Here is a 26,161-nt window from a genome sequence, read left to right on the forward strand (position 1 = left end):
CCTCGATTGTGTAAAACACAAAGGTTATCTTTTGATAGAACATTTTTTTTCCAATATTATTCCCAATTTTCTATGGACTGGCCCGGTAAATAATTTCTAAATGAGATTCCAATGAGATATAAATTTGTCGAACATATAAATGTATATATCATATAAATATTACTATCTGATGGTTTCGAAACGGTTGTAGGTACAAACATTATAAAGGTTGAATCCCTAAACTCAAGTGTATCTACGGTATTTCATCGTCACTATCCACGATGTTGCTAAAACTGGCAATTTCTCACAGAAATTAAAACGATGATATACAGGCGTCAACAACTACAATTGTCTCAGATGACGTCATAAGAAAGGGTGACAATCCCTTCATTCGTTTCTATAAACAACGTTTATTTTGCGCATTTACCTGGATTTAAAAAAAAAATAAACACATCAATAAACTTTTCAAAACGGGTTTTAATGAATTATAAGCTTTATTTTCAAATCTATTTTTATTACACTTGACCTTTAAAGATAGACAGTGAAGGTACATTTTTTTTAAATTACTATTTTAAATTTACAATAATATATATCATTAAATGTATGAATATATACAAGTCGCCGTTTTATACGTTTTAATTTTCACCCACTAATATTTCGCTTAGTATTTATTTCTTTGTTTTATCACACGTAGGTGCACGGTGGCACAAAGGAGACACAGATGTCAGATACAGGTATGCACTTAGATCCTCCGTGGACTTAAAGGTCTACCTCGCTCAGAAAATGAAGACTTCAGAGGTGCCGACAATTTTAAAGGTCCACCGTGTTTTATTTTTAAAATTTTAGTTTACGAGGTGGATGTTCAAAAAATCCATTTTTCTAATTAGTTACTATAATTACTCAAGTTTAACCAAAATTATACAGTGGTCTCTCTCTTTTTTTTTATCGTCAGTTAATATCAATTTTAATGGAAATTGATACGAATAGATATATGCAACTTGAAAATATAAACTCGTCTTTGAGATAGACGGTAAAACAATACTATTTGCTGTGGTCTTTTCACTGAAAGGAATTTTAATTTTTGATCACGATTTTTCAATTATATCCAATATAGCGGGGGAAAATAGTAAAGTGTTATGTAGTGGTGAAAGGGGATATATCACAAATTTAAACATCGTGATAGAAAATATACAAGTTCCTAGTATTTTAACAATTGTGATTTACAACCAGAATAAGCCCAAAAAATATATATTAACCTATGCGTCCATTTTTTGTGTATTACACTGTGATTCTCATAACGTCAACACCATGATTTTATATCGCTTTTCTGTTGAAAAACAACACAAAGTTTAAACGACTGTAAAACGAAAACTAGAAAAGATATAGTTGTAAAATAAATTGTTCTATAACCTATAAATCCTAGAGCATTCACTGTGAAAGTCTCATTTATTTTGGCGAAAGGGTCAATTTTAGTACTTTGTGGCTCTGGTTCTTTCTTACCGATTGTTAGGCCGTTCTTGGCACACTGATTTTGACTACAGATTACTCCATTTACCTGATCAAGACATAGGGCACACGACGGATATGGTCGGTCGACAGGGGATGCTTATTCCTGCTAGGCACCTCATCCCACCCCTGGTATACCCAGAGGTCCGTGTTGGTCCAACTCTTTATTTTGCATTCCTTGTGGCAGTTATGAGATTGATCACTTGTTCGTTGTCTTTGGCTTTCTGTTAAAGATTGTTATTATGAGGTAGACCTTGAAGGATGAGGACCCTAGGGTAATGGTTACTGACTTCCAGAAACAGCCGAAACACTCTTAATATTTTATGAAATTGACATCATTAAGAACGCAAGGTACTGAAGGTCTAGCTGTTATATATCGTCTAATGACAATATATACTCTACCGTCCGTGGTTTTTGCACCTTTGTTTACGCTGGGTGTATTTAATGACAGAAACTTATATAATGAGGACTCTCTGGAAAATCAATAAAATTCCTATATTTCTTCTCAGCAATGAATTATGAATGATATTAGATGACCAAACAATGCCAACTCTTATTCTCAGTTCCTTTACTCGCCTGATTACTAGCATTGTCTGAGAGATTATTTCATCAAATTAGAATTAAAAATTAAAGATTTTCGTGAGGAAACAAATTGTTTTATTGTTGGTTGCTTTTTTATATTAGAAATTATTCTATTCCCATCAGGACATAAAATAGTCGTATACATTTTAAAATGCAAACGTTGTTTACACATGGGGTTAACTAAATAATACTCGGGTTCTGGAATTGATAGATTGTAATCACCAAGCAAAATCTAAATATGCATGTTAGTAGGAGGTTTTCAGAAATATTGGATTTCGGATTGTAATCGGTGCGGCTAAATCAATAACCCTAGCCGATAGTTCTGCTATAACAAACATTCATTAAACACAATTTCATTTAAAACCTATGATAATTGTTTTCATTTAATCAGTGTGTTCAAAGGAGCGTGAGATCTTTTTCTGTACAGCTCCATATTAATTCTTTCATGAAATAACAACTTGATGGAACATTTGTGTATTCATAAATGACATCAATCAAAAGACAATTTGTGTAATTATGTAAATATAAACAAGACTATTTTGGATAATTTATCAATCACTTAATTTTCAGTATTTAGGATGGTTGAACGTGCGCTACCTTAAGAGATAGGACGTTGATGATTTAAGATAAAAATGGCATTTCCATTTGAAAATGCATTTCCTTAACACGATGAATTAATTTTTCAGTCTTTTAAAAACGTTTCGACACTATCCGCATTTGGAATATAATGGATGTAGAGCATTCAGGTGTTTATACCGTAGGGAATTGTCTAAGCTTACGATTCAAACTGGATCAGTCTGTATTTCAATAAATATTCAAACCCATTAATTTCGCATTACCAAACACTTTATTCTTCACAGATTATCTAATTTTTTATTTTAAGATTGAAATCTATGATAAAATGAATTGACACTTGTTAGCAGTTCATATGTCAAGCAAACGACATCCGTGAACCACGCTTCGGTAGAGATGTTTGCTTCTAGACATTGAAAAGGTTACAAGTTAAGCCGCTGATTTAGCGGAACGCGTCACTGCGCAAGTGCGGTTTTCCAGATTATGATCTATAGAAAAGATAGGTGGAATGAGATCAATGCTTTTCGGATAAGGGGTATTTCTACCTTGGACTTTAAAGTAAGCGGACATGTCCTTTCTGTTTTGACAATGCATTCTAAAATATACTTGTCATGAGTCTAATACAAGGAATAAATAATTTTCTTTTGTTAGTCTTCCAAGTGGATCAGTTTTTAAAATAAATAAAGGATTTTCTTTCAGTAGTGGGTCAGCGAAGGTTTGGAATATGACTTTATTTTTCATTATGAAAACAATTTAAAACAAGAGGAACAGACAGCTAGAGGATATTCTGCGAAAATATCTCCTGAATATAACTTCTGTGGAAATATGAAGTGGCTGCATTATGTTAGTTTGTGTGTAATGTTAATGGATGGAGTTTTATCGGCTAATATCACAGAGGTGGAGACCTTGTATAGTGACTTAATGTCAAGCTACAACAAATACGTGCGACCACTGACATCGACAAGTGATCCTATGTATGTGAATGCTACTTTTCATCTCGTCGGAATTAAGGAATTTGATGAAGTGAATGGCAAGTTTTCTGTGATCGGGTTTTTCACCATTAAATGGTCAGATTCACGCATAACGTGGAATCCATTCTCTCACAATCATGTCTATGTCATGGAGCTTCCAGAAGCCAAAGTCTGGGTTCCCAGCCTCACACTTGTCAACCCATACGACAGCATCGAAACTCTTGCGAAAGGGATATTCCCCGTCACATACACGTATGACGGAACAGCTTATTGGTCCCCTGGTGACGTCATATCAAGCGGATGTGAGGTAGACGTCACATATTATCCTTTTGATACCCAGTCCTGCGGCATGATGCTGATGTGTTGGGGGTTTGCTCCGACTGCCATCGTAACACAAGCAGAGGACATCGAGATCAACATGGACTATTTTTCGGAACATGGAACGTGGGAACTACTGGATAAAAAACTGAATACTCATCTAGATCCTTTTCTTTCTTACATTAGTATTGATATAAAAATGAAAAGGCGTCCAGCGTTTGCCGTCATTAACATTGTCCTTCCGATGGTTTTCATGGTGGTTTTGAATTTACTAGTATTTGTTTTACCTGTGGAGAGCGGTGAGCGCGTGTCCTACTCCATCACCGTGCTTCTTGCGATCGCCGTGTTTTTAACACTTGTGGGTGACAACCTGCCAAAAACATCAAAACCGACCGCCATGTTGTCGTACTTCCTTCTGACAGATTTGGTACTGAGCTCTATGATCTGTGTCTTTGTTATTCTTGGGTTGACTATCTATTACAAGGACGACTCTGAAAAACCCGTACCCAAAATAATCGCAAGAATCGTGAAATTGTACTGTCATCAACGAAAATGTGCAATACGATCTAAGGACAAGACGGCCGTAGAGGCCTTCAATGAAAATTCTACGAACAAGAAGTTTCCATTTCGTGATCAAGATGAAGGTGAAGATGAAGAAAAGGTGACATGGAAAATGGTATCCAGTTGTTTCGATAAAATGTTATTGATGGTTTGTCTTCTAGCCATTATCATATCGACAGTGCTATTTTTTGTTCTCACGATGTGATGAGACTCCACAACTGCTTATTTCGGACAATGTGATACAACTACACAGCAATGCTATTTGTTGTTCTGATGAGGGGATGAAACTGTACTGCAGGTTCACTTCTCGGAACTTTCCCCATCTGGTGGACTGTGTGTATTGTTGTGAACTAGAAAACTCTTCCCAATGTCAGAGGAATTCAATTTGACTATAGTATCTGTCCACCCCACCAATTCTGATCTTAAATTGAAAAGTCGAGCAAACGCGAAATTCAAAATTTGTCTTATATTTTCATTCTTTTGGAAGACTTGGGTCTTATATTTTGATACGCAGTTCGGTTATTTGAAAATGCATGGTTGAAGATATAATTCAATCAAATTAATTTTATTTTCTGTCACATGCTACATGATGTTATTCCAAAGGGCATTTATTTCGATTAATAGGCATATTGGTGCTTGCGTTACATTTCAAACAAAAGGTCATCGGGTCATGGGATTTAAAGGTCACGGGGTCATGGGATTTAAAGGTCACAGGGTCATGGGGTTTAAAGGTCACAGGGTCATGGGATTTAAAGCGGGAGGAGGGTAACTGATAATTGTGCCCTACCCCTATTTCTTCAAGCCTGTAGTTTCTCGAGTTGATGCCGTTTAGTTGGTATAGCACTGCTGTTACAGTCATTTATCTCTCTCTCTCTCTCTCTCTCTCTCTCTCTCTCTCTCTCTCTCTCTCCTATTTACCATACATATATCTTTCATTTATTTATAGATGTAATGTGATAAACTAAAGGACCCGGGAAAGATGATACACTACTGGTACTTGATCTTTACACAATAGTGTCGTTAACTGCCTTTCTTATTCTTATCGACGAACTAATTACTGTTATACGTTAAGAGTTTATTCAGACAATAAGCAATAATCGACTGTAGATCAGCACGACTTTCAAATAGATTTTAGCTTTCATATGGTCTAGTAATTATTTACTCTACCTTTCGAGTGTACACAGAAAATAAGGAACAAAGAAACTATTAAAAGATTTTTCGAGTTTAGTCTTGATCTGCTAAACATTCTTTTAAAAGTCTGAAATCCACCTTTGTCAAAAATGGATGTATCTTAAGCATCCATGGCTATCCATGGAGACACATTATCTTTCTAATTGTAAATTCGCTTGAATCTTTTGTCCTTTACAAAACTTTTCTTTCTACATATTGACCAAACTATGAGGGGTATATCAATACGCACACACATGTAGAAAATTACAGTAAATTAGAAATGAGAGGAAAATCAATCCCCTTTGTTAACAATTTAAATAGTAGTCTATAATTTCTTTGATGCTGTATACATGTAGGATGGAGGAATATTTCGTATCATTTCAATCTAATCTACTGATAAATAGACATCCAAAAGGAAAATAATCTTTAACATGAGTTATAATGACAATCTTCCCTTTGAATTAGATCCAAGACTCTAGGGAATCTACATTGTACCATTACTGGAAGTTCATTCTTAGTCACACTAGGAATGAGGGCACTTTAAATACGTGACTGTCGCTCTTTATGTTTCCTGTGGGAACACAATTTTAATGTTACCTTTTCATATCATGTTTTTCTGCACGGAGTGGAATGGAAGATAAATTGTAATTACACACTGTGGTACATATAAGCACCGTGTCTTATTTTCTACATCAAACGCAAGCGATAAAATAGCAAACAGCGCGATAGTACACTTTAAAAAATAATGTTATTTTACTATACAAAAGGAGACACTCCAAACACAAAATGTACATGTGAAATATATTAACTCTTTTCTGCGTGACTAATTCTACGATCCTCTATATTTTTCAATCTCTATTTGTGTTGCAGATTTTACTGATCATAAAAAATATGTTTATTTGAACTCTTCAATGCACTGTATAAAGGTAGTTGTTTGCTGATACATTGCATTTTAAGGTATATAATTTTGCGATACGTCATCGTCAGATACCCACGATGAATTACGGTTTGTTCCACTATCAGCCGTGGGTCCATTTACATACAGTCGTTCTCGTGAATGATGGTTTAAGTTTACTGCCTATTTGCTAATCGTTGTAAGAACCGAATTCGTATGTATTAGAAGTAGTGCCTCGTATTACTTTATCCTCACTATCACAGCAATATTGTGTAGAAATGGTCTTGCTGTCGGTCTTCCCCGAGCGACCAATAAAATCGCCTCGTTAATTATTCTTAAGGTAGCTCATTACACTAAATTTTTATTTAAAACACCTCTTATGAAGTATGATTTCACCATCGACAAAATGTTGCAAGCTCTCAAGTATTTTGTATGAATTTTTGGTGATTTATCCCGGTATGATAAAAAAAAAGGTACTTTTTTGCTAATAAGATACTATAGAGTCCAAATTTCATTGTGATTTGATGCATAATGGGAATATCTAAGAAAACATGGCTAAACGACTCAGATAGACGTTCCAATTTTTTAAATAAAAAATATTTATGAAGATTTTATCTGTAGATTAAAAAAATATTAACAAATAATGTTTTTAATTTTCATAAATATTTTTTTTTTTTTTAAAATTAGAAAGTTTATATCTGAATATTTTAGGCATTTTTTATTAGATATTCATATCGTGCACCAAATCCCAGAAAAATTTGGACTCCAGTATCTCTTATTTGCAAACAAAACAACATTTTCATCATTCCGTGAAAACTCCCAAAAAAGTCATAAAATAAATGAGAGCTTGCATCACTCTTTTGATGTTGAAATTATGCTTCATAAGAGGTGTTTTAAGGAGCCATTAAATAAAATTTTAGTGTAATGAGCTACCTTAAGAACAAAGGAATTTGATATGAATGGACTCGCGGGTGATGGAGCGAAGTGTAATCAAGCGTGGACTTACGACGATGGTGACACATACGGAGAAGAAACTGCAATCCAATTCCTTAAAAACAAATGACGAGACACCTTCCGTAATTTTGTCTATGGTTGGATTGACTCGGATCTAATTAATTAGATTATAATCTAAGAGACCCCTGGTTTTAAATGACAATCTGTTGACTGAATTTTATTTGTGCAGTTGTCTCTCTGTTGGTTTGTTGGTTTGTATTGTTATACATGTTAATTGTTATCAATCACTAATTGTTTATTGGTAAGGGTTCATCTGCTGCAGAACGACGCACAGATCAGCAAATATTAATATCCACGGAATTCGTAATATAACATATTTTGGAGTTTTAATAAAATTTCCAAGAGAACATGGTCTTGAGCTTTTTATTGAATCAGAATTAGGTGATGCGCTATACTCATTACACAATCTCCTAAAATATCTCTCAGATTGGTTGGTTGTATATTATTTAATGTTTCACTCGTAAATTTTTCATGCATATGGAGACGTCACCATTGTTGGTGAAGGGCTGCAAAATTTAGGCCTATGCTCGGCGCTTATGGCCATTGAGCAGGGAGCGGTCTTTATCGTGCTACACCTGCTGTGACACGGGGCATCGGTTTTTGCGGTCTCATCCGAAGGACCGCTCCATTTAATCGCCTCTTACGACAAACAAGGGGTACTGGGGACCAAAGTTAACGACACACAATTAATTTAATATTAAGACTCATTTAATTTTATTTCATACCAAGACCATGGTTTGTCAGAATTACGTAATTACATGTACTTATTAATACTATCTGATAATTCCAGTTCCATACTGTCAGATATATATGAAATAACATATCAAAGAAAATTTGCATTCCATAATTTTTACATGTACTTGTTCACATATTTAGATAACAGAATATATCTTCAAATTTGTTAAAGACAGAAGTAAATTATAAATAGGTGCAAGTGAATTAAAAGTAATGTAAATAAATAAATTCGCAAAAGACTTGAAGAGAGTTTAAAATTAATAGTCCCCCACCGCAACGTGTGTCTGCGTGGATGCGTCCGTCCCACTTGACTTTGTGGACGCAACTCCTCTGAAACCGCTCAACGGATTTTGTTCAAATTTTGTAGGATATTTATTCACCATCTGTAGTTGATCGACTTAACAGGGGTATATCGAATCGACAAATGAATGAAAATGATTGTCGTTACTTGATTAAATGTCGTCGATATATCTAAATGTCGCATTGAAGGCAAGATATTTTTTCTTCTTGCGTAGAAGTTTTTAAATAAATTCTGCTTCATAAGAATATAAAAACAGGTCAGCTAAGAAAGGAGCACAATACAATACCTGTATCATAATTACACGAAATGCTGTGAATTTGTTGTTATATCCTAGGATTAATCACCTGGTACCTGTAAAATGGAGGCCCGTCCTCTGTTTGTGACTCTCATAACTCCGATAAGCAATACAAAATAGATAGTTGGGCAAACACGGACCCCTAAGCTAAATCGTAAATTTCCATAATATACTCGTAACAATCCCTAAAAAGCTCGTAAAATGTCGTAAATTGCTCGTATTTATCCGTGTTCACTCGGAACAAATCGTAAATGAGTGCCGTAAATGCATCACAAGAACTCGTAATAAACCGTAAATGGCCCGTAAATACGCATAATACGTTCTTAAATAGCTCTTTAAAGTGTTTAAATCGTAACAATCTGTATATGTTTTACGGATTTGTGGAATATGTAAGGATTCGTAAGAAAAATCCGTGAGTGTGAAGGTACCATTAGCAGATACTTACATATATCACCTCATCAGACACTTACATATGTTACTTCAACAGACACTTACATATTTAGATCTAAAACTTCATAGTTATTTCGGATTTCAGACATTTCGGTTGAGCATCACTGAAGAGACATTATTTGTCGAAATGCGCATCTGGTGCATCAAAATTGGTACCGTATAAGTTTTACATTTTGACCCCTGGGTCGAGGCCTCTGCTGGTGGACTGTTAGTCCCCGAGGGTCTCTACAGCCCAGTAGCTAAATACTTCGTTACTAGCTTGAAAATACGGATGCATATTTAATTGCTGTTATAAAATTTAGAAATTCATTTCAAAATTAAGGATTATCTCCCTCATGCATAGCTGTTATCCGTGGACGAATTTGGCTCCACTTGTTTGGCTATATTTAGATCTAAAACTTCATAGTTATTTCGGATTTCAAACATTTCGGTTGAGCATCACTGAAGAGACATTATTTGTCGAAATGCGCATCTGGTGCATCAAAATTGGTACCGTATAAGTTTTACATATGTGACCTCAACAGGCACTTACATATGTTACTTCAACAGACACTTACATAACTTCCTGCAGCAATTAAAATTTGTTTGTCAATATTCAACAGACCTCTTACATAGATCGGTACAGCTGACATGTAACGTCAATATTCAACAGACCTCTTACATAGATCGGTACAGCTGACATGTAACGTCAATATTCAACAGACCTCTTATATAGATCGGTACAGCTGACAACATGTAACGTCAATATTCAACAGATCTCTTACATAGATCGGTACAGCTGACAACATGTACCGTCAATATTCAACAGTCATCTTACATAGATCGATACAGCTGACAACCTGTACCGTCAATATTCAACAGTCATCTTACATAGATCGGTACAGCTGACAACATGTACCGTCAATATTTAACAGTCATCTTACATAGATCGGTACAGCTGACAACATGTAACGTCAATATTCAACAGACCTCTTACATAGATCGGTACAGCTGACAACATGTAGTGTGAACATTCAACAAATCTCTTGTATAGATCGGTACAGCTGACAACATGTAACGTCAATATTCAACAGATCTCTTACATAGATCGGTACAGCGGGCATCGTTTAACGTCAGAATTTGATGCTCCACAGCATGGGATCCCATACAAGGTAATTCACAATTTAATTGACTTTGGACATGCGTCATGACAACTTCTATTAAGCATTCGATACAACTACGTTTAAACCTTTTGTTGAATAGTTTAGCTGTATTGTTTTATAATTCTGAAATGTCAAAAATTGTATTGTTCGAAGTATAGCACTCAAATGAAGACTTTTCGCGTTAATGACGCACTAAATGATGGTGTATGGACACAACAAATATGTTATATGTATGGTTAGAATCATTTTTATTCTTTTAATAAAGATAAATCAATACGACAGTGGGACATTGTTGATTTTGATAACACGCCTCAAAGAAAACAATACTTACGCTATCAACCTACTTACATTTATTGATATGCTTAAAGCATGGGTTTCTCCTTATTTCTCAGAAGTTACTTTCTATCATTATATTACCTTTGAACTGCAAAATAGCATTTAGAAAAGCTATGCGCTGTAAGTAAGACAACTTAGGAAATTATTTGTCTAGTGGATTAGACATTGCTAAATAACCAAACATGATTACTGTCGAACACAAACATGGTTTCTTTGGCACATGATACATGGCAGATAGTCTTCATATATACATCTAGAAGCAAACAGTTTGAAAATTTTACATTGGAGGTAGATAATGACAGAATCTAGTTTATAATAAAAGTTTAGTTCATCTCTTAGATAAGCCATTACGTCGTTAGAGGCGTCATATTATATATATTGACGTGTACAGTTAATAGAATGCTATCTGTTGCTTAGCAAAATGTTTAATTGCGCAATCGCTTTACTCAACAAGACTATAAAACTAAAAGAGTTAATGGATATGAGAGGCAGAATTTTGTCAGCGTGATTAAAATTTACTATCCATTGAGATGAGAATATTCTTTGGATTCCGAGTTTAGGGGATAGTATATTGCAATAAACAGTTAACGGATTTTCCCTCAGTATTGGATTAGATATTCTCATTGTCGCAATAGAGATTTATATTGTCCCTCATTACAATATGAAGTGGATACATTATTTTACCGTAAGTGTAATATTCACGGATTTCGCATTCTCGGCTAATATCACAGAAGTGGAGACCTTGTACACTAACTTACTATCTGGCTACAACAAATACGTCCGGCCACTGACATCGACAAGTGTTCCTGTGTATGTGAATGCTACATTTTCTCTCGTCGGAATTAAGGAATTTGACGAAGTTAATGGCAAGTTTTCTGTGATCGGTTTCTTCACCATTAAATGGTCAGATCCACGTCTAGCATGGAAGCCATTACTTTATAGCAATATTTACACCATTGCACTTCCTGAATCGCAGGTCTGGATTCCGAATCTAACGCTTGTCAACTCTTATGACCGTATTGAAGGTCTCGGAAGAGGCATAGTTCCTGTTACATTCACGTCTACTGGAATGGCATATTGGTCTCCTGGTGACGTCATATCAAGCACATGTGACGTAGACGTCACGTATTATCCATTTGATACCCAGTCCTGCAGCATGAGGTTGACGTATTGGGGGCTTGCGTCGACTGCCATCGTGACACAAGCACAGGACACCGAGATCAACATGGACCATTTTTCTGATCATGGAACATGGGAATTACTGGATAAGAAACTGAACACAATTTTTACTTCCACCGGCTCCCTCATTAGTATTGATATAAAAATGAAAAGGCGTCCAGCGTTTGCCGTCATTAACATTGTCCTTCCGATGGTTTTCATGGTGGTTTTAAATTTACTAGTATTTGTTTTACCTGTGGAGAGCGGTGAGCGCGTGTCCTACTCTATCACCGTGCTTCTTGCGATCGCCGTGTTTTTAACACTTGTGGGTGACAACCTTCCAAAAACATCAAAACCGACCGCCATATTGTCGTACTTCCTTCTTGCAGATTTGGTACTGAGCTCTCTGATCTGTGTCTTTGTTATGTTTGGGTTGACTATCTATTACAAGAACGACTCTAACAATCCCGTTCCGAAAATAATCGCAAGAATCGTGAAATTCTGTTGTCATCCACAAAAATATGCAGGCCGAATTAAAAATCCGACCGCTGTAGAGCCTTACAATGAAAATTCAGCAGACAAGAAGTTTCCATTGCCTGACTATGATGAAGAAGATGGGAACGAGGTAAATGTGACATGGAAAATGGTTTCTAACTGTTTTGATTGGATAGTTTTCGTCACTTGTCTGCTGGTCATAGTCATATTGACAATTCTGTACTTTTCCATGACGATGTAGTGATAAACAACTTTCTCATATTATCACCAGTGTGAGATAAACATTATAAATGTGAGGCAGCTATGTGAGACTTGTTTGTCCTAAACTGCTACGACGTCATTGAGTATGACGTGATGTATGTTCTGTGATTTATATTACATGTAGAATAAAAGTATTTTGTATTGGATTCTTAGAATTTAAATTCATTATAGCTTGTAGGGGTAGTTTTGGGGTTTAAATCTTGCAGATTAATTGTAAACCATTGTCAGATATTCTATTTCTGACTGTCTAATTAATTTTCACATTCAAGTTCAAAAAAGATTTTAACGCCTTTAAATCTTCTGAAAGATCCTGAATTCATGCAGTAAACTGTGGATAAAATGTGAGACAAATAATCCTTTATCATTTACTCGTGAGGAATAGGGAAAATCCTCTTTGGGAACAAGATTCGCTGTTTAGGACTCAACAAAGCCTCGTCCTAGACTGCTAATCTTGTTTCGTCGGTGGAATTTCTCAAGCTCACACTCCCTCTAATGAAGGATTCTATTAGTCTCAATTGTACATAATCAGAAGCACATTTACTACAATACAATCATAATCATGATGAAATGATTTTCTTAAATTATAGATATACTTTTGTTACATTATAAAGTAATTTGGTTTTCTTACATCAAAGGTGAAGATAACGATCAGAGATCAATTTCAACAGGGGTCCGTGTTTGCCCAACTATCTATTTTGTATTGCTTGTAGGAGTTATGAGATTGATCACTGTTCGTTATCTTCACCTTGCACCTATAAGCAATGGAAAATAGGGAGTTGGGCAAACACGGACCTATGGATATACCAGAGGTGGGATCAGGTGCTTAGGAGGAGTAAGAATCTCCTGTCGACCGATTACACCCCTGCGAACCAAATGTCTTGATCAGGTAAACCGAGTTATTCGTAGTTAAAATCAGTGTGCCAAGAACGGTCCAACAATCGGTATGAAACAAGTCAGACAGCATTTGACCCCATGCTAGATTGTATTGGCAAACTCGATTGTTGTAACGACCCTAGAATTTGAGAATTCCTGACTTTAAACGAGACTATTGAAACCCCTGCATCATCAACTTGTTTGCAAGTAGCTTTCCTCGATTTGGTCTTACACAGAACAACCTCTTGCGTATCGAATCAGTTTAGATATTTACACACCGCATGCAGGTGATAATAAAATATTGCAACATAAATATTGGAAGTTGATGAGAAAAGCTGATATCATCCCGTTTTTCATAAAGTTGAGTTTTTAGTTTGCCGTTAATGTCTATTTCCAATAAAATATCTAAGTATAATGCAAAAGTGGATGACTCTGTTGTGTCCTTTATTTTGAGTTCACGGGGATATATCGAATCGGCATATGAATGAAGTTTTTATTGTTAATATATAATACGTCGTCGATCTATGTAAATGTGGAATTTAAGACAACAGCAAGATATCTTTTCTTCTCACGTAGAAGTTTTTGAATAAATTCTGCTTGATAAAAATATAAAAACAGGTCAGGTAACAAAGGAGCACAATTAGTGTCCATGGGCTATCCAAAAGACTGTTGGAAGACCTGATACCTAAAAACCACGAAGATATTGTCAAAGAGGAATTCTACTATACTTAGCACTAGAATACCCGCTAGTATAATTAGTTGTGTAAAGATAACTTTCATTACATCCATGACGTTGTTACTTGATGTTCGAGAACTCGTGTTTGTTTTCGTTTATTTGTTTTGCATCCCGTTGAGAATTTGTTCAATCAGCTGTAGGTGAAGTGCCACAAATCGTGATCTCTGTACATGTATAATGCTCAGGACCGTTATAGTGAGGGCTCGTTATTGCTATAACGCCTTTCGTGACACGGGACCTTGGATTGTAATATCCCATTAGAGAGACCCGCCTTTCGTGCTTCTAAATCTAGAGCATTTAATGAAGGAGGCTGGCACTTCCCATTTTAAACATTTTGAAGTAAGTTAAGAGCGAGACTCAAACCATTGATTTCCCTGTTACAAAGCAAACGCTCAGAAAAAGACGAAAACCCTCTACGAGATTCCTTCATACATTTTCTGGAATGCCTGTCTTTATTCGCAATGGTCAACCAATTTGACGTCATTGTAAGATGTCCCATTAAAACAATTTTTATGTTGAGTCATAAAAGCTATTATTGTCTTGGGTAACCATAGATAAGGAATATAGCATTTTTATTATTTTGACTTAAAATCCCTGTGTTGAACCTCCAATATTTTTTGCTGAATAAGCACTAAGGCTCGGGGATAGAAAACACACAACTCGTTGGATAATAATCAAGGCTCGGGGACAGAAAGCACACAACTCGTTGGATAATAATCAAGGCTCGGGGACAGGAAGCACACAACTCGTTGGATAATAATCAAGGCTTGGGGATAGAAGACACAAAACACGTTGGATAATCATTTCCAGTCACAAAAGGCTCGGGGATAGAAAACACACAACTCGTTGGATGATAATCAAGGATCGAAGATAGAAAACACACAACACTTTGGATAATCATTTCCAGTCACAAAAGGCTCGGGGATAGAAAACACACAACTCGTTGGATAATAATCAAGGCTCAGGAATAGAAGACACACATCTCGTTCGATGATAATCATATCCAGTCACAAAAAGCTCGGGGATAGAAAACACACAACTCGTTGGATGATAATCAAGGATCGAATATAGAAAACACACAACTCGTTGGATAATAATTATATCCAGTCACAAAAGGCTCGAAGACAGAATACACACAACTCGTTGGATAATAATCAAAGCTCGGGAATAGAAAACACACAACTCGTTGGATGATAATCAAGGATCGAAGATAGAAAACACACAACTCGTTGGATAATAATTATATCCAGTCTCAAAGGGCTCGAAGACAGAAAACACAAAACTCGTTGGATAATAATTATATCCAGTCACAAAAGGCTCGAAGACAGAATACACACAACTCGTTGGATAATAATCAAAGCTCGGGAATAGAAAACACACAACTCGTTGGATGATAATCAAGGATCGAAGATAAAAAACACACAACTCGTTGGATAATAATTATATCCAGTCACAAAGGGCTCGAAGACAGAAAACACAAAACTCGTTGGATAATAATTATATCCAGTCACAAAAGGCTCGAAGACAGAATACACACAACTCGTTGGATAATAATCAAAGCTCGGGAATAGAAAACACACAACTCGTTGGATGATAATCAAGGATCGAAGATAGAAAACACACAACTCGTTGGATAATAATTATATCCAGTCACAAAAGGCTCGAAGACAGAAAACACAAAACTCGTTGGATAATAATTATATCCAGTCACAAAAGGCTCGAAGACAGAATACACACAACTCGTTGGATAATAATCAAAGCTCGGGAATAAAAAACACACAACTCGTTGGATGATAATCAAGGATCGAAGATAGAAAACACACAACTCGTTGGATAATAATTATATCCAGTCACAAAAGGCTCGAAGACAGAAAACACAAAACTCGTTGGATAATAATTATATCCAGTCACAAAAGGCTCGAAGACAGAATACACACAACTCGTTGGATAATAATCAAAGCTCGGGAATAGAAAACACACAACTCGTTGGATGATAATCAAGGATCGAAGATAGAAAACACACAACTCGTTGGATAATAATTATATCCAGTCACAAAAGGCTCGAAGACAGAAAACACAAAACTCGTTGGATAATAATTATATCCAGTCACGAAAGGCTCGAAGACAGAATACACACAACTCGTTGGATATTAATCAAAGCTCGGGAATAGAAAACATATCATATCCAGCCGTCCACAGACCATGGGAGATCTATATCTATTTTATATTAGATAAAAGATTGTAAATAGAATTTTCGTGTTGTGCTTCACTAAACAATCGCGACGGCTGTCGTGGATGTGTGAATGTCTAGAAAGAGCCACGTAAAGGTAATGTATTATCACGAGCTCTTTCAATATTCCACGAGTACCAAGAATACCCAAAGCAATACTGAAAACAATAAGTCCACACCCTTTTCATTGGAACTAGACAGGGATGTACGATCACTCAGGAGTTTATGTAATGTTCTTGTTAGGTCCAATCGTTCTTCGCATACAAGGGGATATGGGAAGGTACTGCGATGATGTGGAATTGCAATATCTTTCTTTTACTATAAATGAAAGTCATAATGATAAGTAGCATTAGTATGTAATAACTGCCAAGCATGAGCAGGGAAAGGGTCATTAACTACATTGGTTTTATTATCGTTCTTAAAATTTTAGGCTGTGTTTTGAAACTTTTACTCCATAATAAAAAAGCATGTTACTAGTCCGAAAACTACAGTCCTTTACTACCAAAACAAGGTCATGATATTCACATCTCTAATTAAATTCCAGTTAAACATAGATATATTCATTCCGGTCAAAAACCAATGTATATCACAGGGTGATATTAATAGCACATTAACTGACAAGAACAATGAAATATACATGTGTCCATATCCAGTATGATCTTAAAATATTATACAATTTCTAAGAATTTCAATATATATTCTTGGATGTGCTGAGAATGAAATTAGTAACATTATTAATTACCACCTTAAATAATATATATATTGTTGAAGATGTCAGAAAAAACACTTGTGTTAAATAGCTTTAAGCTGACTTTCTCAAATGTATACAATATAGAATTGAAATAAGCTATAAGAAACAACTATGTTAAAATGTTTTTGAAAAAATGGAAGTTATTCGAGCAACTTAGAATACAATAATAAGATTTTATGAATTTATATTGCTTTATATATGGGTATTGTTAAGTATACTATTTAGTAAATTACATGCTATGACTGTCCTATACCTTTAAACCTTGGCCTACTTTTTGTATAAGGAATACGTAGCCAGAGTATTATACCACTTATTCATACTGTTCTGTCCTCCTTTCTTCTTTCTCTATTTGTGAGTGCTTGTTGTATACATATTATTTTACATATTAAATACCCAATATCCACTGGTTAGGTTGGAATGTGGGGGGTTGTAAAAACCCTAACCCGATAAATGCCAATAAATAATATTTACTTACAAAAATAAAAAATATTCAAATTAAATGAATACAATGATTTGCAGGTAAACATAAACCATGAAATCCCAGATACTTATTTCCAATGGGTTCTTATTAACATTAGAGACATTATTTGTCGAAATGCGCATCTGGTGCATCAAAATTGGTACCGTATAAGTTTTACATTATGACCCCTGGGTCGAGGACTCTGCTGGTGGACTGTTATTCCCCGAGGGTCTCTACAGCCTAGTAGCTAAGTACTTCGTTACTAGCTTGAAAATACGGATGTATATTTAATTGCTGTTATAAAATTTAGAAATTCATTTCAAAATTAAGGATTATCTCCCTCACGCATAGCTCTTATCCTTTGACGAATTTGACTCCACTGTTTTGGCACACTGTTTTTCCCTATACAGCTTTGGCAGATTTATTTCCGGTTTCCTTCAATGCGGAATTTGACCTCACCTCTAATCTTTTAATGGGTCAAAAATCCCACGTGGTGTAAATTTAAATAACAATAACGTTAGTAGGGGTGCTATAATAGCTCTAAAACTTCATTGTTATTTCGGATTTCTTACATTTCGGTTGAGCATCACTGAAGAGACATTATTTGTCGAAATGCGCATCTGGTGCATCAAAATTGGTACCGTATAAGTTTTACATTGAAACAAAATAACATCAAAATCTGATAATATAAATCAAAGGATGTGAGTAAGACACCATATACAAATATGTATCAAGTTTGAAAAGTAAACTTACAAAGTACTAAAAACAATACAAGTATACGTGTATCGCAGTCATGATTGTTAAAAAATCAAAAGCATACAAAAGAACTCTCTTTACAACAATATATATATATATATATATATATATATATATATATATATATATATATATATATTATATATATATATATATATATGTATATATATATATCCGTTTACCTGATCAGGATATGGGGCTCACGGAGGGTGTGACCGGTCAACAGGGGATGCTTACTCCGCCTAGGCACCTGATCCCACCTCTGGTGTGTCTAGGGGTCCGTGTTTGCTCAACTATCTATTTTGTATTGCTTGTAGGAGTTATGAGATTGATCACTGTTCGTTATCTTTACCTTGCATATGCAAGGTGAAGATAACGAACAGTGATCAATCTCATAACTCCTACAAGCAATACAAAATAGATAGTTGGGCAAACACGGACCCCTAGACACACCAGAGGTGGGATCAGGTGCCTAGGCGGAGTAAGCATCCCCTGTTGACCGGTCACACCCGCCGTGAGCCCCATATCCTGATCAGGTAAACGAAGTTATCCACAGTCAAAATCAGTGTGCCAAGAACGGCTTAACAATCGGTATGAAACACGTCAGACAGCATTTGACCCAATGCGAGGTTGTATTGACGAACTAGATCGTTATAACGACCATAGAATTTGCGAAATGCTGACTTCAATCGAGACTGTTGAAATCCCTGTACCATCAACTTGTTTGTCAGTAGCTTACCTCGATTTAAAAAACTGACTATACCCAGAACAAGATCTTGCATATCGAATCAGTTGAGATATATAAACACCATATGCAGGTGATAATGGAATATTGCTACATAAATGTGGGAAGTTGACGATGGAGAAGCTGAAATCATCCCGTTTGTCATACAGTTGAGTTGTTAGTTTGCCGTTAATGTCTACTTTCAATAAAATATCTAAGTATGAAGCAGAAGTGGAGGACTCTGTTGTGTCCTTTATTTCGAGCTCACGGGGATATATCAAATCGACATATGAATGAAAGCTATCATTGTTAATAGACAAAACGTCATCGATATATCTAAAAGTCGAATTGAAGGTCACAGCGAGAGATTTTTTCTTCTCACGTAGAAGTTTTTGAATAAATTCTGCTTCATATGAATATAAAAACAGGTCAGCTAACAAAGGAGCACAATTCGTGCCCATGGGAATTCCAACAGACTGTTGGAAGACCTGATCACCAAAGACCACGAATATATTGTCAATGAGGAACTCTAGCATATTTTTTATTTCAACTTCAGAGTACTTGTGCGTGGAATCAGAGTATAATATATAAATAAACATGAGCACAATTCGTGCCCATGGGAATTCCAACAGACTGTTGGAAGACCTGATCACCAAAGACCACGAAGATATTGTCAATGAGGAACTCTAGCATATTTTTTATTTCAACTTCAGAGTACTTGTGCGTGGAATCAGAGTATAATATATAAATAAACATAGGCTTCGTTATGTGAAAAGGGGAAGATAACGCAATCCGATAATTCCTATAATGAATACAAAAATGTGGCGTCGGTGGCCGAGTGGTTAGTCCGTCAGACTCTCCACCGAAAGGTTGTGGGCTCGATTCCTGGCCGCGGCAGGGCTGACGTTGTGTCCTTGGGAAAGGCACTTTATATGTATTTCCCACTCCACCCAAGTGTAAAAGGGGTACCTGGCTATAGACAGTGAAATATATTGTTAGAATGTTAGTGCTCTAGCGCTTGTAATGGCAGCTTGTAAAGTCGAGTTGTTAGTTTTCCGTTATCACCTACATTTAATCGAATATCCAAGTACGAAGCAGATGTGGAAGAGTCTGCTGTGTCTATTATTTCGCTTCCTAGGAGGCTGAGAAAGTTCTAGATTGATCGATATAAGGTCTGTCGGGGCAATAATGTACATTGATTATTGTAAAGCGCTTTGAGCAGCATACGCTGGAAAAGGCGCTATATAAAACCAATCATTATTATTATTAAAAATAAGAGTTGGGCAAACACAGATCCTTGGACATTGTCAGTAGCCTGTCTCGATTTAAAAACTGATCATACACAGAATAAGCTCTTGTGTATCGAATCAGTTTAGAGGCATGCATGTAAACAGCATAAGCAGGTAATAATGTAATATTGCTACGTAAATATGGAAAATTGACGATAAAGAAGCTGAAATCATTCAGCTTGTCATAAAGTTGAGTTGTTAGTATATTCAATCGAATATCCAAGTACGAAGCAGATGTGGACGAGTCTGTTGTGTCTTTTATTTCGCTTTCATTGGGGTATATCGAATCGATATATGAATGGAAGTCATTATTGTTGATAGAGAAAACGTCGATTTATCTAAATTTCGAGTTGAAGACTACCTATAGATATGTTTCTTCTCTTGTAGAAGCTTTTGAATAAAGTCTGTCTCATAAGAATATAAAAACAGGTCACCTAACAAAGGAATACAATTCGTGTCCGTGAGAATTCCAAAATACTCTTGGAAGACCTGGTCACCAAAGACTACGAAGATTTTGCCAATGAGGAACCCCAGCATATTTGTTATCAACTTCAAAGTACCTCAGCGTAGAATCAGAGTGGTGTTTAACAAAGTAATTTTTGATCACTGTATATGAATAATTCCTTTTGTAATTTTTGTTGAAGAAACGACTTTCTATGATGTGAAAAATTCTAATCTTTAATTCATCGCGAAGAATGTTGCAAAGTCGTGTCTTTTACGCAGGTTTTATTAATTATCCATATCATGCACCAAATCATGGCGAAATTTGGACTTTTGAGTATAATTAAAATAAGATCTTTGATCCGCTCCGTTATTGTTATATCGCTAGCGACATAACAATAACGGAGAGGATCAAAGATCTTATTTTAATCAGATTGGGTTAATATTTACCATCAATTTTCAACAGACCCCATACATAGATAGGTACCGGGGGCAAAGTTTGTCATCAAAATTCACCAGACCCTTTACATAGTTCAGAACAGTGGACAACAGACCTCTGCCTTTCATAGATCGATACAGTGGGCAACGTCTTGCAATGATGTTCAACAGACCGCTTAAATAAATCAGTACCGTGGACAAGTATTAGCCTCAATAATCAACAGACCTCAGTACTTGTGACCTGGGCCATCTTTGGAATTTGCCATTATCGGGGGTATTTATGTTTCACAAACGCATCTTGTTTTCATTTATGACTAACTAAATGATGGTATATGGACAGAATAAATATCATTTATATCTAAGGTGATGGTTAGAATTATTTGATTTTGATTTGATTCTATCCAGGAGAATAAATCAATACGATAGTCCGATAGTGTTGATTTTGATAACACGAACCAATTAAAGAATATTTATTCTATAATCAATGCCTACCTTTAATTAATATGTTAAAGGATGGGTTTTTCCTTACTCCACAGAAATTGCTTTCTATCATGATCTAACCTATACAAAAAGTAATGTTTTCTACATAAAACAATTTGGGAATTTATTGGTCTTGTGGATTAGACATTGCTAAATGACCAAACCATGTGATCACTGTCGTACACAAACAAAGTCGCTTACTTACACGTGCAGGATACATAGCAGAAAGTCTTCACATTAAGATGTGTAAGCATATATTTGAAATGTTAGATGAAAAGCATTTTCATCACATAATCTAACCTAATAAAGTCTACTCAAGGCCAATGTAGTCCTTACAAATAAGGTATGATATCCAAAAAGAATACCACTTAAATGGCAAATGAGTTGTTACTTTGAGACTTGTATCTGACATTCGACAATTGTTGCATCGTTAGAGACGTCATTTCATATATATTGATATCTACAGTTTATGAAATCCTCTTCGTTGCCTAGCAAAATGTTTGATTGCGCAATCGCTCTAGTGGATGACTATCAAGCTAACGAGCGAATGGATATGATAGGCATGCCTTCATTTTCACAGCGTAACGAAAATCTACTGTCCATTGATATAAGAATATTCTGTGGACTGCAATTTTAGAGGATAAGTTATTGGAATAAACAATTACAGGATTTTCACTCTGTATCGGATTAGAGATTTATATCGTCCCTCAATACAACATGAAGTGGATACAATATCTTAGCCTGTGTCTAATATTCACAGATTCGGCATTTTCGGCTAATATTACAGAAGTGGAGACCTTGTACACTAACTTACTATCTGGCTACAACAAATACGTGCGGCCACTGACATCGACAAGCGTTCCTGTGTATGTGAATGCTACGTTTTCTCTCGTCGGAATTCAGGAATTTGACGAAGTTAATGGCAAGTTTTCTGTGATCGGTTTCTTCACCATTACATGGTCAGATTCACGTCTAGCGTGGACGCCATTACTTTATAGCAATCTTAGCACCATTGAACTTCCTGAATCGCAGCTCTGGATTCCGAATCTAACGCTTATCAACTCTTATGACCGTATTGAAGGTCTCGGGAGAGGCATAGTTCCTGTCACAGTCACGTCTACTGGAATGGCATATTGGTCTCCTGGTGACGTCATATCAAGCACATGCGACATAGACGTCACATATTATCCATTTGATACCCAGTCTTGCAGCATGATGTTAACGTGTTGGGGGTTTACTCCGACTGCCATCGTGACACAAGCACAGGACACCCAGATAAGCTTGGACTATTTTTCAGAACATGGAACATGGGAACTACTGGATAAGAAACTGAACACATTCTTAACTTCCACCAGCTCCTTCATTAGTATTGACATGAAACTGAAAAGGCGTCCAGCGTTTGCCGTCATTAACATTGTCCTTCCGATGGTTTTCATGGTGGTTTTGAATTTGCTAGTATTTGTTTTACCTGTGGAGAGCGGTGAGCGCGTGTCCTACTCTATCACCGTGCTTCTTGCGATCGCCGTGTTTTTAACACTTGTGGGTGACAACCTTCCAAAAACATCAAAACCGACCGCCATGTTGTCGTACTTCCTTCTTGCAGATTTGGTACTGAGCTCTCTGATTTGTGTCTTTGTTATTCTTGGGTTGACTATCTATTATAAGGACGACTCAGAAAAACCCGTTCCGAACATAATCGCAAGAATCGTGAAATTCTGTTGTCATTCACAAAAATGGACTGGCCGAATTAAAAATCAAACTATTGTAGAACCTTACAAAGACAATTCAGCAGACAAGAAGTTCTCATTGCCTGACTATGATGAAGAAGATGGGGACGAGGTAAAGGTGACATGGAAAATGGTTTCTAACTGTTTTGATTGGATAGTTTTCGTCACTTGTCTGCTGGTCATCGTCATATTGACAATTCTGTACTTTTCCATGACGATGTAGTGATACATAACTTTCTCACATTATCACCAGTGTGAGACCGACATTACCAATGTGAGACAGCTGCATATATGTGAGATTTTTTCTGTCTGACAATGCTACGACGTCATTGATTATGACATCATGTATTTTCCATGATTTACGTTGCATGTAGTAGTAAAATATTGTGTGTATGAACTTATGAAATTAAAATTTGATATTGCTTTTTGAGGGGCAGTTTTGGAGTTTTAAGTTTACAAAATTAAGTGTAAAACTTTTTTGTGTATGCTATTTCTGATTTGCTAGTTAGTGTTCACGTTGAAGTTCAATTGAGGTTTTTAATAATTTTAAATCTGCTCAAAGATCCTTAATTCATGCAGCAAACTGTGAATAAAATGAGAAAAATAATTCGTCTTTGAGGAATAGGGAAATTCCACTTTGGGGACAAGATTCACTGTTTAGGATTAACAAAGTCTCGTCCTAGACTGCCCATCTTGTTTCGTCCATGGATTTTCCCAATCTCACATTCATACTTGTGAAATATTCTATGGGGCTCAATTGTACATAATCAGATTTACATAATATAGTTTAATGAAATGAATATGAGATAATCTCATTTAATTGAGTGAATAGCTTGAAGTAATCAGACTTATCTTGGTACAAACTAACTAGTTTATACAATTACATGTAACTGGCATAGCAACTTTCTTTTCCTCTTGACATCCCACTCGAGTGGAAACATAAAAGCGGGTTATAAAAACATCATATTTCATAGGTTTTAGAAAGACTTGTCATTTCACCAGGCAGCAAAGGCATGGAGTTTAAGAAGATATCATCACCTCACACACACAGACACACACACACATGCCAAGGAACAATCTGAGAGTGGGAGTAATGATACACGGGACTTGGGAGAGTTTGGGCCAGGCAACATTGGTAATTTTGACGACTCGGATTTTTCATGAGATTTAAACCTTTCTGGGTTCACTCCTGCACCAGAAGTTACCTACTTTGATGATATAGGTCAGTCCATCCCTTTGAAACTCAAACAACAAAAATTGGGATGGACAATTTATTGATTTAAGTTTGTTGTTGAAATCGGCAAAAGAAATTAACAATACTTTGGGGAGTCAAGGCGAAATTAAAATCATAGATGGAAAATTCTGCAATGTCAGCTTATACGTGACAATTGAAAAATGGACCAATGCCTTCTTGATTTACATAATTGTGATTTTGGAAAAATACCGAACTAGAGTCCAAGAGTTTTTAAAATATATGCGAAATATCGGACTAGCTGCCACTAGATCTCAAGGCTGGTTCAAATATGATGAGCAATATCTTTTCCGAAAAGCTAGCAATCCTGAATCCTCCTGGGGTATTATAAATCAGGAAATCTGGCTATTATATATGACTGGCCAAAGTTCATTTGAAAGTCAAAATTAAAACGGCGCAAGGTTAACAAGGTCATTAGAAAATTCATCACATCCGAGGTTAATTTTCATTGTTCATGACAAAATATCAATGTTCATCAAAGCAGTTTATTTAGATATGATGGAACTCATTTATTTTGAAAGGGGAACGAGGCTTACTTTAACAATATCCCGGGGTTTAGCGGTTTTGGAACTCATTTTAGGGGGAAGGGCACCCCCTCAGTAGTTTGCATGACCTTTTCATTCGGGTTGGTTGCTATAACCTATCATTAGAGTAAATATATATTGACTGAGGCAAAAGTTGGTGGGAAACATCATATCGATGTTAGTGGCGGGGTCAAGGGAGATATCAGCCTTGTACAAACTTAACTTGGTTGTCTTTGCCCATCTGTATCAAAGCATGAGGGGTGTCTCATGGCTGTGTCTTAACATGGAAGTTAAATGTCATTGAGGAAATGTGTGGAATAACTGTAAACTGCTTGGGGTCTGCATCATTTCAGTGCTTAGACACTTTTATAAAAGGAGAGGCTACAGGCTGGGTGGTGTTAAAGTTCTAAACCAGGTAGCAAGCCAGAGACAGGGTGTAAAAGCTGTGCAGTTTGTGTGCCTAACCACCATGACTGTCAGGCACGTATTTCCATTACACTTGCATTTAAGCGAAGCCACTAGTTTGCCCGTTTGTTTATGATATCCTAGTTTTCTCCCTTGACTCCTACTAAATTTGCGGCTAGTACCATCCAACATTGTGTGTATTGTACAATATGATGTGTTTTCTCAATAGATTATGAAAGGAAAAAATTGTGTTTTTATTTCCCACAGCCATGTGGAAAAGCAGAAAAATCTACACTATCATCAGCTGCAATATTCAATTAATGGTATTTACTA

At 36.0% G+C, this 26,161-nt stretch overlaps 3 protein-coding genes across 3 annotated transcripts; all 3 read left to right on the forward strand.

The window, feature by feature from the left end:
- The first annotated feature begins 3,183 nt into the window (after positions 1-3,183).
- On the forward strand, positions 3,184-4,941 carry LOC125645787 (neuronal acetylcholine receptor subunit alpha-2-like). Its single transcript, XM_048871613.2, has one exon. The coding sequence runs from the start codon at positions 3,466-3,468 to the stop codon at positions 4,693-4,695; it is 1,230 nt and encodes a 409-aa protein (XP_048727570.1). The 5' UTR covers positions 3,184-3,465; the 3' UTR covers positions 4,696-4,941.
- Positions 4,942-11,275: 6,334 nt separating this feature from the next.
- Positions 11,276-12,888, forward strand: LOC125645786 (neuronal acetylcholine receptor subunit alpha-6-like). Its single transcript, XM_048871612.2, has one exon. The coding sequence runs from the start codon at positions 11,490-11,492 to the stop codon at positions 12,720-12,722; it is 1,233 nt and encodes a 410-aa protein (XP_048727569.1). The 5' UTR covers positions 11,276-11,489; the 3' UTR covers positions 12,723-12,888.
- A 9,749-nt stretch (positions 12,889-22,637) lies between these two features.
- On the forward strand, positions 22,638-24,072 carry LOC125645490 (neuronal acetylcholine receptor subunit alpha-2-like). The gene has a single exon (XM_048871031.2). The coding sequence runs from the start codon at positions 22,638-22,640 to the stop codon at positions 23,868-23,870; it is 1,233 nt and encodes a 410-aa protein (XP_048726988.2). The 3' UTR covers positions 23,871-24,072.
- Positions 24,073-26,161: the final 2,089 nt, after the last annotated feature.

Source organism: Ostrea edulis, chromosome 6, assembly GCF_947568905.1.
Source record: "Ostrea edulis chromosome 6, xbOstEdul1.1, whole genome shotgun sequence".
Taxonomy (NCBI): Eukaryota; Metazoa; Mollusca; class Bivalvia; order Ostreida; family Ostreidae; genus Ostrea; species Ostrea edulis.